Below are 12901 nucleotides of genomic sequence, written 5' to 3'. Positions count from 1 at the left end.
ATGCTGGTACAATGGGTGAGGCAAGTATTGTGCTCTTTCCATTATAGGATATGATAAACTCCATGAAACACTTAGCCTACATGCTGTATTTCTTCCCATCAGTTCTTCTATCTCATAGCCATTTCAGTATATTTCTTTGCTGAGACAGTCTTCTCTGATTGTGTGTAAGGTATTTAGTTGAACTAACGAAAAGATTGTAATTAAGGCTTCCAAGTGCCAATCAAATTTAATTAATCACACAGCAAAATCTCCCGAGTTAAATCAACTCTGCTCGGAGTACATATGGGCCCTCTCTAAATAGTGTTAAAGTAACACTGAAGCAGAGTTAAAGTTAATGAGATAATTAAGCGACGAATGAGCATTAGTGATGAACACCTGCTGTTAACAAGCAAAATAACTGAAGATCCTCCTCTGCTGAGATATAATGTCTTTTATCTTCAGGTGATTTCATCTAAGACTGTGGCTGAAGTCAGTTGTAGTTCAATCATCACTTAATCGCTTAATTATCTCATTAACTAACTCTGCTTCAGTGTTACTTTAACACCATTTAGAGAGTTGCTTTAATAGCAAATAACTGCATACATCAATGTTTGCTGAGAAAAAAATTCCAAATGAAATGTTACATTATTGTAGCAAGTATTGAATAGACAGTTTCATACACTGTTTGATTGTTTTTTTTCATATAATTGAACATAAGCCCATTATTGGTCTACGTTTCACAACAACCTGTTTAGCAATTGGGTTTGTCAGTCTGTCCAAGGTAGTTCACAAAGGACGCATTCTAGTGTTCTCTCTACACTAAACGTCTTTGGCCGTTACGTCTCATCTTGCTGTTTATTTCAACATCTTGTAGTTCAAAGTAGTTCAACTACATTTCGTATAAAAACACGTCTTTTGTGAACTTCCTATCTGATAAATTCCTTATTGATGAATTTACGTTTCTTTCTTGTTTAATTAACTGAACTGAATGGCAGCCTTAGTTCTATGATAAGGGTTTGTCAGCAACAAAGCACCATCTTTTGAGGACATCCTTCCCATCATCATTGGCACCAATTAACTGCTGTTCACAGTCGTTTTACATTCATCTGAAGTCCCTCACAAGTTTCCGAGGCAGGAAGTGATCATAAAGATGTCTAAATACAAACATTCCATGTTTTATTGGCCTCTGTGGACATCACAACAATAACTTGCCTTGAAAACAAGTCTTTGAAATAGTGTTGAGAAGCATGCCAAATGACAGGGCAGAATAACTGGTGCTCCTCACACAAGCACAGTGGAGATGTATTTTGGGAGGGCAGAGTAAGATGTAGGTTAGATTTCAGTGGCAGTGATCTCCTCGAAATGGATTTCGTTGCTACGCATGTCAAACTCTTCCATGTCCCTGTTCTCCAGCTCCAGACTAAGTTCCCTCATCACACGCTCCAGGTCACGGTTTCTGCGGTACATCTGGATGTAGTTCTGCTGAAGCTGCTTCTGGTAACGGATCACCTTGTCTTTCTCCTCTTGCCACACCCTGCGTTCCTCGTCAAAGCCCTCCAGCTGGTCCTCGCTTCGCCTCCTCTCATACATCAGCTCTGCCCGCAGTCGGTCCACCTGCTGACGAAGACCATGAAGCACGTCTACGCTCTGGCGCTGCACCTTCGCCTCATCACTCTCGTATACTAGAAGCTGCTCTTCGCTGTTGTTGTCCCGGAAAGCGGGGCTGATCCCGTGAGTGATCCCCCCACGACTTTGGGGTAGGGGCAAGCTCATGCATTGGCCTTTAGAAGGTAAAGCTTGGGATGTGGGCACTGCCAAAGCCTCTTTAAGACGGATGGACTCTTCCTCTAAACGGCCCACCTTCTCCCGCAGGAGCTCCGCTTCGCTCTTACGGCGCTGCAGCTCATTCTCGCAAACTTCCAGTTCGAGTGTGCGAGTGCGAGCTGTGGCATGGGCTTCCTGCGAGCGAGTCTGGCTAGCTTGAAGCTCAGAACGAGCCTCTCTCAACTGCGCCTTCAAAGCAACAATCTCGCTGGCCTTCTGACCAAGATCTGACTGTAAGTCCTTCAGCTGCTGCTTCAGGAGAGAGATCTCACCTGACTTCTGACACACCTGCGAGACAGAAACATTCAAATATCACTGAATGTAGTATTTACTCATTGCTAGTTCCACATAGCTAAAATGGTCTCACCTCCCACTTTGTCTCTTCTAAACGAGGACCTAGTTGAGTCTGCTCCCTCTCAAAAGAAGCACATCTCTTCTCCAATGCCTCCCGTTCTTGTAGCAGTTGGGAGAAGTCCTCCTGTAATTTCTTCTTCTCCTGCTGCAGCTGAAACACCTGCAACTGGAGAACCTGTTGCGCCCGTTGTGCCTTCAGCTGCACCTGCTTCATCTTCGATGCACAGCTCTGCCGAAGGTCCTCCAACTCTTGCTCACAGCGCTTCTGTTTCTCCTCATACACCTGCATGGAGAAAACACATGATTTGACTTACGTTGTATCCACTGTATCTAACAATTCCCTGTCAAATGACACTAATAAACTGGTAGAAATCAGCGATTTTCACCTGACAGATGGCTGCCTCGTTCTCATCCAGGTTGTCCCTAAGTTGCTGCAGCTCCAGGTCTCTTTCCCTCAGCTTCTCCTCAAGTTCCCGAATTACGCCTTCATAACCTTCTCCTGGAGCCGGGGAGCGGCCACACGATCCGTTGTCTGAGAGGGGCTGGCCACGCCCACTTAAAGACCCAGTACTCTTACTGGATGATGACCGACCGCTGTCGGAGTTAGAGTGTCCGTGGCCACCACCGGAGCGTGTGGTTTCCATGTGCCCAGTGGGTACTTCACTCTGTGCCAGGCTGTACCCTGTGCTGCTGTAAGTGGGTAGGCTAGAGAGGGAGTTACGGCCTGAGTCAGACATGGTGCAGGACTGGCTACTCCGTGCGTTGCGTCCCCCACTGTAAGAGTTGCGCTTTTCCTGACAGCCCAACCCCGCTCCATTGCCAGGAAGTAAGAGGTTGAGGCTGCCCTGGCTTTCAGACAGACTGCCCCCTGACCGTGGAGACAGGTACTGCACAGAGTTGCGATTCTTGGGCATGACAGGCTTAAAGGCAGTGGGACGGATCAGTATCTTCTCCATACTCTGTAATCAAAAGTAAATGGTTAATGTAACTACTAATTAAAACCATTTACTTGACCATTTATTTATTTGAGTCGCTGTTTGGATTTTAATAGTCAATGGATGGATCAATATTACAGTGATTATTATGTTTCTAGCATGTTTTATATTTGTCAACGGTTCTTTTAACCCTAAAAGATGGAGTGTGTAGCTTTTAATTTCTTAAACAGCCATGTAGGAACGCACATCATGGCAATATTCCAGGATGACAATGCCAAGATTCATCAGGTTCAAATTGTGAAAGAATGTTTGGGAGGAAATATGAAGAATCACTTTCACACAAGAACTGGCACCTCTAAGTCCTGACCTTAATTTCATTGAAAGTCTTTGGGATGTGCTGGAGGAGACTTCACAGAGTCCTCACCTCTTGCATTGTCAATATAAGATATACTTGACCTATACTTGACCAAAAATCGATGGAAATAAATGTTGTGATGTTATTTCCATCCAGAGGCGCATCAATTTTTGGTATCAGAATTAAAATCCAAACTTTTTTTTCTGGCTGGACAGTGTATAATTTAATTTATTACTGTGATAGCAAAACTGAATTTTCAGCAGCCATTACTCTCTCTTCTTCAGTGTCACATGATGCTTCAGAAATAATTCTAATAAGCTGATTTGGTTCTCAAGAAACATATTATTATTATCAATGTTGAAAGCAATTGTGGTGCTTGAAATGTTTGTGGAAACAGTGATAAATTCTTTTTAGAATTCTTTGATGAATAGAAAGTTCAAAAGAACAGAATTCTTTTGTAACATTAGAAATGTCTTTACTGTCACTTTTGATCAATTTAATGTCTTTGTTATAATAATTATTCATTTGTTTAAACTTTTGAATGGTATCTGCACAATAAATAGCTAAAGCGTGAAGCCACCAACATCTATTAGTGTAACTGAGTTGTCATTGATTAAATGTGTAGAGTGAGTGATGGCATATTGATGTATTGCACTGATTAAAGGCTCTCCTCGATCAATAGAAATGAATAGCCAATTAGATGTACTACCCACTGTGTGTAATGAGCATCAGCAAAACCACCATTCTTTCATTTCTTCTTAAACGAATGAGACCTCGAAAATTAAATGGACAGTGTTTTGAAGGAAAAAATGTTTCAAAAACTGTTGTATTTACATTAATGCACTTTTAATGGGCACCTATATGGTACCCAGCGTGTGTTGGAAAAGTAAGGCCCATTATCATAATTGCGAGCTTCGCCTTCCAAGGCTTTAAGCAATTGTAAACACTGTTAATTACGTCGTCGGTTTTACCGCATCAGTTTGTGCCGGAGTCAGATTCTGAAAATGCGGATAATCAAGCCGATAGATTGGAACCAACTTTGCAAGCACGACTTGAGCAGAACGTTTCTCAGTGGTAAGTAGTCTTCGTATATTGCTAGCGTCGTACTCTCCCAGGTTCAGGAAGCTGTCCTCTGTAAAATGTGGTGTGCACAAGCAAACTTTTGGGTTGTACTGCTCAAGAACAGCTTTATTAATAAATCTTAACCTCTAATTCCTAATTTCATCTGTTTTTGGAAGGCCAAACAAAGTGGTTTTGCATTCGCATCCAAACACACAGCGTTTCCGTGACATGACGACAACACTACAATTCACTGAAGCCTCGTCTTCTCTATTTACATATGCTTTTGGATAGACATTATGCTAATATTTCACATTGTGACGTAGACGTTTGAGGAAGTAATATCTGGATTTCGATCAAGGCATTTTAAGCAGGTCTGGAGCAGTGTTCTGCACACATTTACATTTATTATAAATATTTTAGAAAATTGTCTCACTACTATTTATAGTATTTTTTTTTAAATGTTTACCTCCCAGGCACCTCCAGACTCACCTTTTCCAGTCTGCCTGACACTGGGACGAGTTTGGGCGGAGGGCCACCAATATTACCATTCATGCCTCTGTTATCAGGAGGCTCTTCAGTATCACTGGATGGGCTGCACGTGGTCACGTGATTATCATTCCAGTCGCCCACTGGCTCGTCACTCATATAGCCATAGTTGCCATTGCCAGCAGAGATGAGGGCAGAGGACTTGTTCTTGGCGGGTAGAGGAGGCTGGCTGGCGAGAAGCTGCTCCTGTGAGCTGGCGCTGCGCAATGTGCCCTCTTGCTGTCTGAAACAGCTCATGGCTGGTGTGGGTTTGCGATACTTGGCACCAAAGTCGCTGGCGGCTCGGCAGTGGCGCTCCTGGTAGGTACGTCCAGAGATCAGGCTGCTGACGGAACCCATGGTGCCTGCCACAGCTACGGAGGGGGAGTGAGACACTGAGCAGCACTGCTGGACGTCAGCACTGGGCTTTGGGTGATCAGTGGGCACAGGCAGCGCCTGAACTAGAGCCATGGCGAACACACGCCCAGGATACACACTCTGTGGAGAGAAAAGAAGGAAGACAAGGAAAAAATTATTATTGTCTAAACGGGCGGATTGTTGTGTAACCTGTAAAATAGATCAAACTAAAGGTCTGATAAAGAGTTTTCTGATTTTTAACACAAAAGAATCAAAAACCTTTAGATGTCACCACAAGTAAAAGTGGTGAAATTTCTCCTTGCACTTTCAGAAAACAAGGTACAAAATCTGTCAGGGGGGTTTACACACAACGCTTCGCTGTCATTGACTTAAGTTTCCAACAATCCATGTTTTCACTGTTATTCTATAAAATGCGCTATTACGGATCTTCTGAAAGAGAATCGGATCAAAGAGTACGGTTCAAAACACAGGCGAAAAAGAAGCGGAAACAAGCAATAAAAGCATTGCTTATGCACATGTAAAATAACGAGATCATCAAACATTAAACAGCATATAAACCTAACGTTACCAAATGAAATGTCGACCCAGGAAGTGGTATAGGACTCTGTAAGCTTTGGGGGTGTTGATAGAAGTGATCTACTCCATCTGTGTTTTGATCATCATTCTGAATGTGATCCGGACATAGTCTTTTTTTTGCTTTTTTTTAATGAAACTAGCCCACCTTCAATTGTTAAAAAAAAAAGAGAATGTATGAACCTAGAATAAAATGTTTTTTGTTGCTGTTGTTTAAAAGCAGAGGTTCTGTTCCTTCTTTTGATATGTTGCATGTTTAGACATTCATACAACAAAATATTCTGGGGGCCATGAAGGTTTCGTGAAAATGTTCAAAAATGCTGGCAAAAGAACACAAAAACAAACTGCTGGGTAAAGAGTTAAAGGTACATATTACTACCTTTTGAAAGGGTACTACCCCAGCTTTGGTACCTTTTTCCTGAGAGTGTGTAACTTTCACACAATGTTACCACAGAATGAGATCATGGTCTTATTACAGGTTGTTAAGATTAAGTGCCTTGAGTTATTACAGCAATCTGGGGTCAAAATGCAACTTTTGTGTCCATGTCTGTTAGCTTTGAGGCTATCTATATAGTACACTTTAACTCTTGTGCGCTGTTTGGGGTCATTCGCGACCACAAAATGATGTTTGCTTAAAAAAAAAAACGTTTCCTTCATCTAAATGGCATCATCTTGATGACTTTTCTCAGACTTACTGTATCTACACACTAAAAACTAAACTGGAATGATATGGTTGTATGTGAAAGGGTTAGTTCACACAAAAATGAAAATTCTGTCATTAATTACTCACTCTCATGTTGTTCCACACCTGTAAGACTTTGGCAGTTTGATACACGCTCCGAACCACGGATTTGAAACAAAAGATTCGTAAAGCTTCGAAGCTTCATGAAGCAGTGTTTTGAGATCGCCCATCACTAGATATTGTTGAATAAAGTCGTTATTTTGTGTTTTTGGCACACAAAAATTACTCTTGTCACTTCATAACATTAAGGTTGAACCACTGTAGTCACATGATCTGTTTTAAATGTGTCTTTAGTAGCTTTCTGGGCAATGAAAGTGTTAATTATCTTGCTGGTAATGGAGGCCTCACTGAGCCATCGGATTTTAACAAAAATATATTAATTTGTGTTCTGAAGATGAACGAAGGTCTTACAGGTGTGGAACGACATGAGGGTGAGTAATTAATGAAGGAATTTTCAACCCTTTAGTGTGGAAAAAAGTCACTTTTTGGGGGTCTTTTTTGACCCCCACATAGAAAATGAATTGGGTTACAATGTGTAATGCTCATGCTCATCTTAAGATAAAGCGATCTGCATCTTGAGATAGATATATGTCCACATTTTCTGTGTAGTATTCAAAAAATAATAAATAAAAAAATATAATAATCATAATGGAAAAAATGGGCACAATAGTGGTGGTCAATTAAATACAGATAAGCAAGCATTAGCAGCGATTGGTTATGTGTCTGTGAATCAGTGTGTCAGGATTGAATTTGTGGATGGGCATTGAGGAGAATATATATATATATATATATATATATATATATATATATATATATATTATATGCCAGCTGCTGTGTGCTAAGAGCAATCTCACCATGTGGAATAATCTGCAAAAAGCCTGCCAGTCCAATCAATTACACACACCCCCAGTGCACTTCAGAAAACACTCCCAATGCACTTCAAAGAACCACATGCAGGAGGAATCAGACCGCCTCGACTGCACTGGCATCCCAATGACCTTTCTACCACAGGGACAGGCAAAGAGAAAGCCAGCGCCAGTCTGACTCAAACTTCTCATAAGACATTCCCTGTTCTGTTCACTTATCCACATGCAGCCCCCCCACATGCCATTTTAGCTGAGGTTTGAAGTCTGATGAAGTCAAAGTAGCAGACTTCAGCACAGGAGGACAGCGTTTCTGTTGTCCCAACCTTCCCGTCCCGTCCGTCACAATGTCCTTGGGCATAGACACGTTTCCCTCTGTCAGGAAGATTTCATTTTTGAGTGAATACCTGATGGTCTAAATGCATTACCTTCCTCTTATATTAACTACCAGTCAAATGTTTCCACATTTTAGGACAATAATCATCAAAATTGAAGTATGGGTATCCTAGGGCCGTCCCAAGCATGGGTCAGGTTAGAGGAAGTTGGGCCCCCCTTGGTCGGTCCATTCATGGTCATCCTTCGGTCTGTGGGATGGCCCTTAAATCTTAAATTTGAGCTTCTTCAAAAATCAACACCCTTTATTCACTCTTTATATATTCACTCAACCAACTTCATATGGTACAGCTTGGGATTCACTTGTTTGCTAGACACTTGTTAGCTGCTTTTCCTGTAGTAATTGTCCCAGAAAAAAATATACAATAAGATATAATATATTATAAAAGAAACAATATAATATAATGTTAGACTTATAAAGCAAAACATCAGTAAATTCAGCCAAGTATGCCCAAAAATTTGACATACGTTCTTAACCAACCTGATTTATTAAAGGTCCCGTTTTTCGTGGTTTTTTGAAGCTTTGATTGTGTTTATAGTGTGCAATATAACGTGTTCATGTTTCGCGTGTAAAAAAACAGTATTTTTCACATATTTACTTATCTGTATACCGCTGTTTCCACTGTCATAAAAACGGGCTGATGACTTCCTTGTTCTATGAAGTCCCTCCTTCAGAAATACGTAACGAGTTCTGATTGTGCCAGCGGTTCCTGTGTTGTGATTCGACAGCAGCTTAGCGAACCTTGCCCGGAAAGGTCACGCCTCTTACCATAACGTGGAGATGCATGCGCTCAGTGTTATTGTAAACATGTCTTTAATTTTACCCTATCAATTTGAGCCGGAATCAGACCCGGTGATTGGACTGCGGGATGAAAATAACAGCGTTTCGACGACATGGCGACAAACACACTCTACAAACGCAACTCTTGTGTATTCCTGTGGGCGGAGGTTAGTCAAAAAACTGTTTTAGTGACGTCATTAAAGAAGGAAGTAGAGGGATGTAGTCCAAACTGGCCGTTCGATGTAGGCGACTTCTGTTAAATAAAATATCTCGCTTGGCATTAAACTTTGAGCTTTAAAATTTTACAGATTTTATTTATACTCTAACAACAACATTACACACTAACTAAAGTTTGAAACATGGGATCACGAAGAACGGGACCTTTAATGGAAACAATACAAGCAAAAGCAAATAATGCAAGTACAAGTAGTGCAAGCATACAAAATTTCCAACAGATCATTTATTAAGTTGTGAAGAAAAAATGTGCTAATAATTTTAAATTGATCTAAAAAGTAAGACTTTTTTATTCTCTGTTACATACTGTATATTCAACATGGACCCCCTTGGAGTACACATGGCTCTAGATGATAAAACACCTATTGTCACGAGGTTTGGTTGGAGGGGAGATTCTGCTCTATTCCTCTATGTCTCCTCTAAATAAATCCAGGTGCATATTGACATGGCACTGGGACTCTTTCTGTCACAGCTGAGAATGTGGATATTAATAGCAGAATACTTGGATGAAACAGTGCTGTGAAGGAGATGAAACAGAAAGTTTGAGAGAGAGGAGAAAGAGGGATAGCGTGACTCGCTGAGAGTAACAGTTTCCAGGGCGGTTCTCTGCGAGTGCTTACGCACATGGTTCCACTAACGTGGCTATCAGGTATTTCTGCTTCAGCGCTTCTTATGAAGTATGTTCCCGCAGCCAGTCCAGCTAACTGCTGTGTGGCTCTGCTGCAGTGCACAACAATCAGTCCTTAAATGCAAACAAACATTAACTACAACAAAATAATAATAATAATAATAATAATACAATTTTAAAAATACAGGACAATGTGCATCATGAAGTGTGTAAAGACATTCAGGCTCAGTTAAACTGTAATTACTATATGTCAATTGTCAATATGTTAGATGGACATAAAACTGCCTAAATTTTAACCTGACTCAAACTGAAGAAACACTGCAAATAAATAAATAAAATAAAGATACATATCCATTTCCATTTTCAAAGTTGGAAATGTCTGAATTCAGTCTGTGTTTTTAGCTGTTCACACAAAAATAAATCTGTCACATGTGAGGGGAAAACGATTTGCCCCTAATCAGATTCTGGAGAAAGTCCAAGACCAGAAAAAGACAATGTCAAATCATGCTGGGATCATCGTGGATCACTTCACTCTTTCTGAACTCGCTTCAACTAATTCCACCCCCTCCTCAAAGCCAGTCCTCACCCTTTGTTAAACCCAACCTACACCATTCCCAACCAGATTCCAACTGTTACCCTAAAATGAACTGCATGGCCTCTCAAACCAAACCACTCACAGCGCCTCAGTGCATTCTGCACCTCATACAAATGAACTAACCCTATCATAACCCTGAATGTTCTCCCATAGCTGTGATAATATAATGAGAAGACCTCCACAGACCCTGTTCAACCCTGCCCTGTTCAACCCTGTGAACTTCAATCCTGCTGGTCAGAGACCCGTCCTCTGCTGAAATGACCTCCAGATCTCACTCCTCTGCTCCTCTGATCTCAAAAGTATTCACTTTGGTTTTGTTTTGTTGTGTTTTAGAGGTGAATAGATCTTAATACCCTGAAATGTTATGTACAATGTTAGGCCCTATTATATATATTATTTGATCATTTGAAACTTAAAACCCTCTGGTGCTCTACATGTGTCAATCAAAAATGACCGATTTTTTTTTTTTATTATTATTTCAGTTAAATGAATGTACTATATTTTAGTTTGATAATGTTTTTTATTTAATATTTTGTGTTTTTATCGGATTTTATGGTACTAAATTATACTTACACTTATAACCCATTTATTCACTTTTTGAGCAAATTTCCAACTTAAATTTTGAATGCTTCAGAGCACAGACTTAATTTCTTAAACATTAAATCTCTTTTAAAAGACAACAATTCAGCAAATTATTGCTGAAGTGAAAAAAGTTTTAAAAAAGTTAACTTAAGTTATAGAATTTTACATTTATTGTTATGAAAAATGCACAAAAATACTATTTTAAATTATTATGTGAAATATATATATTTTTTCAAAAACATGTTTCACTCTAAAACTGCAAGAAAATCAAAGACATAAACCTAAACAAGTTGTGTTCCAAATTTTAGCTTGATATCTCAAAAAATTTGCTTTCAGTAAGATTTTGTTTGGGCGCAGTACCTAAAGTTTCCACTAGATGACATTCGTCTCCCATTCATTTTCAATGCGGCCATTTTTGACCACGAGGAGCACAAGTGTGGCTATTTTTTTCAGGACCATTTAACCTTTTCGAATCATGTCTATAATTTTGTGTGTGTGTGTGTTCACATAGCAAGTGCCAAAACCTTTACCAAGTTTCATACCATTCCGATGAAGTAAAAAATTCCGATGAAGTAAAAAACAACCAAAAAAAAAAAAGTACATTTTTTTGTGCACCAGAGGGTTAAACATCTTTTTGTGAAACAATTCGATTTCAGAGCGTGATAGTGCTGCCACTACCATTGTTTGATATTTTGTTTTGCATTTAAATGACAAATATAATTTACTAATTTACTAATTTTCTAAAATATATGTAGGAAGCTATACAAAATTTATACTGTGAAAAAAATGTGTGTGTAGAATATTAACTGGAAAATATTTAGTTTCTATTTAGTTGACAGTAATTGTGGGAAGAAATAATCCAAAGTACTATTAAGAAGCATAAAACTGGCTGTCAATAGAATTAAATAATTTTGATTAATATCATGATTTCAGACCAATCTTCAGAAAGCAAGCATGACGAATTCTCAAATTCTGTAAATAATTTAAAATATTTTTATTATATTATGTGTTTTGTATTTTTTTTAAACAGACACCATGCAGACAGTATTATTTGAGCATGACTTATATACTATTACATTAGATAAAAAAGTACTATTGTGCTTTTGTCATTTTGATTGATTTTTATTTTAGTTTTAGTTTCAAACTTATTTTAGTTAGTTCTAATTATTGTTTACATTTTTTAAAATGTATAATATATTAATTATATGTTTTTGCACTTTTTATCCCCCCCATTACTTGCAAACCTTCCCACAGACCCTTGCAGACCCTAGTCTCTGTATTACTCATTTTACATATGTCACGCTTTACTGTCCTGCACTAACTGATGGTTAAATCGACAAACACCAGCAGTCAGTCTTTGATCTCGGCAGTCTTGACTGAGAGAACAGTGCATCTCTCTGCTGCAGGTGTTTCTAATCAAATTCCACAGCGAGGTGGCTGGTGGCTGAAATCTCGTTATGATAAGTCTTAATAGCGCCACTGCCGCCGGAAAGGATTAGCGGCGAGGTGTGAATCCCCCGGGAATCACGGAGCTCCTCTGTGGAGTCTGGAGCAGAATAGGATGGAATGCCAGCATGGGAGCCTGGGACCCAGCAGAGCTCCAAATCTCCAGGCAGAAATCCCTAAACCCTTAATCACATTTGGTCTCTGTTTGGTTCAAGTGCAGTTGCAGAGGCAGGATATTTGATGTGTGTGATGATCCCGATCAAAGCCTCTTCCCATGGAGAAGTTAGACATGACATTGTGGCATGCAACAACAAAGCCTTTGTTCTGATAAAGGCAAGCTTTTTCCCTTAACTGTGCATTCCTCATTATAGTATCTTCCTCACTTCACCATAAGGAGTGTTGGGAGTAACGCATTACATGTAACTTGAGTTAAGTAATCAGATTACTTTTTTTCAAGTAACTAAAGTAATGCATTACTTTTCAATTTACAACAAAATATAGAAGTTACTTTTTCAATTAAGTAACGCAAGTTACTTTGATTTTCAAACCAAAAACAAGATTATTTTGCTTAACCCATTGGCAGATTATTTTGCTTGTTTTTACTCACTTAATTTTGACTTTTGTTTTCTGAGACAATAATTTTACTTGTCTA

The 12901-nt window shown here is 39.4% G+C and overlaps 1 protein-coding gene across 2 annotated transcripts in view; it reads right to left on the bottom strand.

The window, feature by feature from the left end:
* Window positions 1-1132: 1132 nt before the first annotated feature.
* lzts2a (leucine zipper, putative tumor suppressor 2a) overlaps window positions 1133-12901 on the bottom strand; it is a 79836-nt gene continuing 68067 nt past the window's right edge. For both annotated transcript variants that reach the window (XM_048204234.1, XM_048204233.1), the window contains 4 exons: window positions 4999-5532; window positions 2544-3116; window positions 2171-2440; window positions 1133-2091 (listed from right to left, as the gene is read on the bottom strand). In XM_048204234.1, coding sequence (XP_048060191.1) covers window positions 1312-2091; window positions 2171-2440; window positions 2544-3116; window positions 4999-5505 — 2130 coding nt within the window. In that variant the 5' untranslated portion in view covers window positions 5506-5532 and the 3' untranslated portion in view covers window positions 1133-1311. The remainder of the gene's footprint in view (window positions 2092-2170; window positions 2441-2543; window positions 3117-4998; window positions 5533-12901) is intronic.

Source organism: Megalobrama amblycephala, linkage group LG10 (assembly GCF_018812025.1).
Source record: "Megalobrama amblycephala isolate DHTTF-2021 linkage group LG10, ASM1881202v1, whole genome shotgun sequence".
NCBI classification, from domain to species: Eukaryota; Metazoa; Chordata; class Actinopteri; order Cypriniformes; family Xenocyprididae; genus Megalobrama; species Megalobrama amblycephala.
This window is presented reverse-complemented; position numbering and strand designations above follow the sequence as displayed.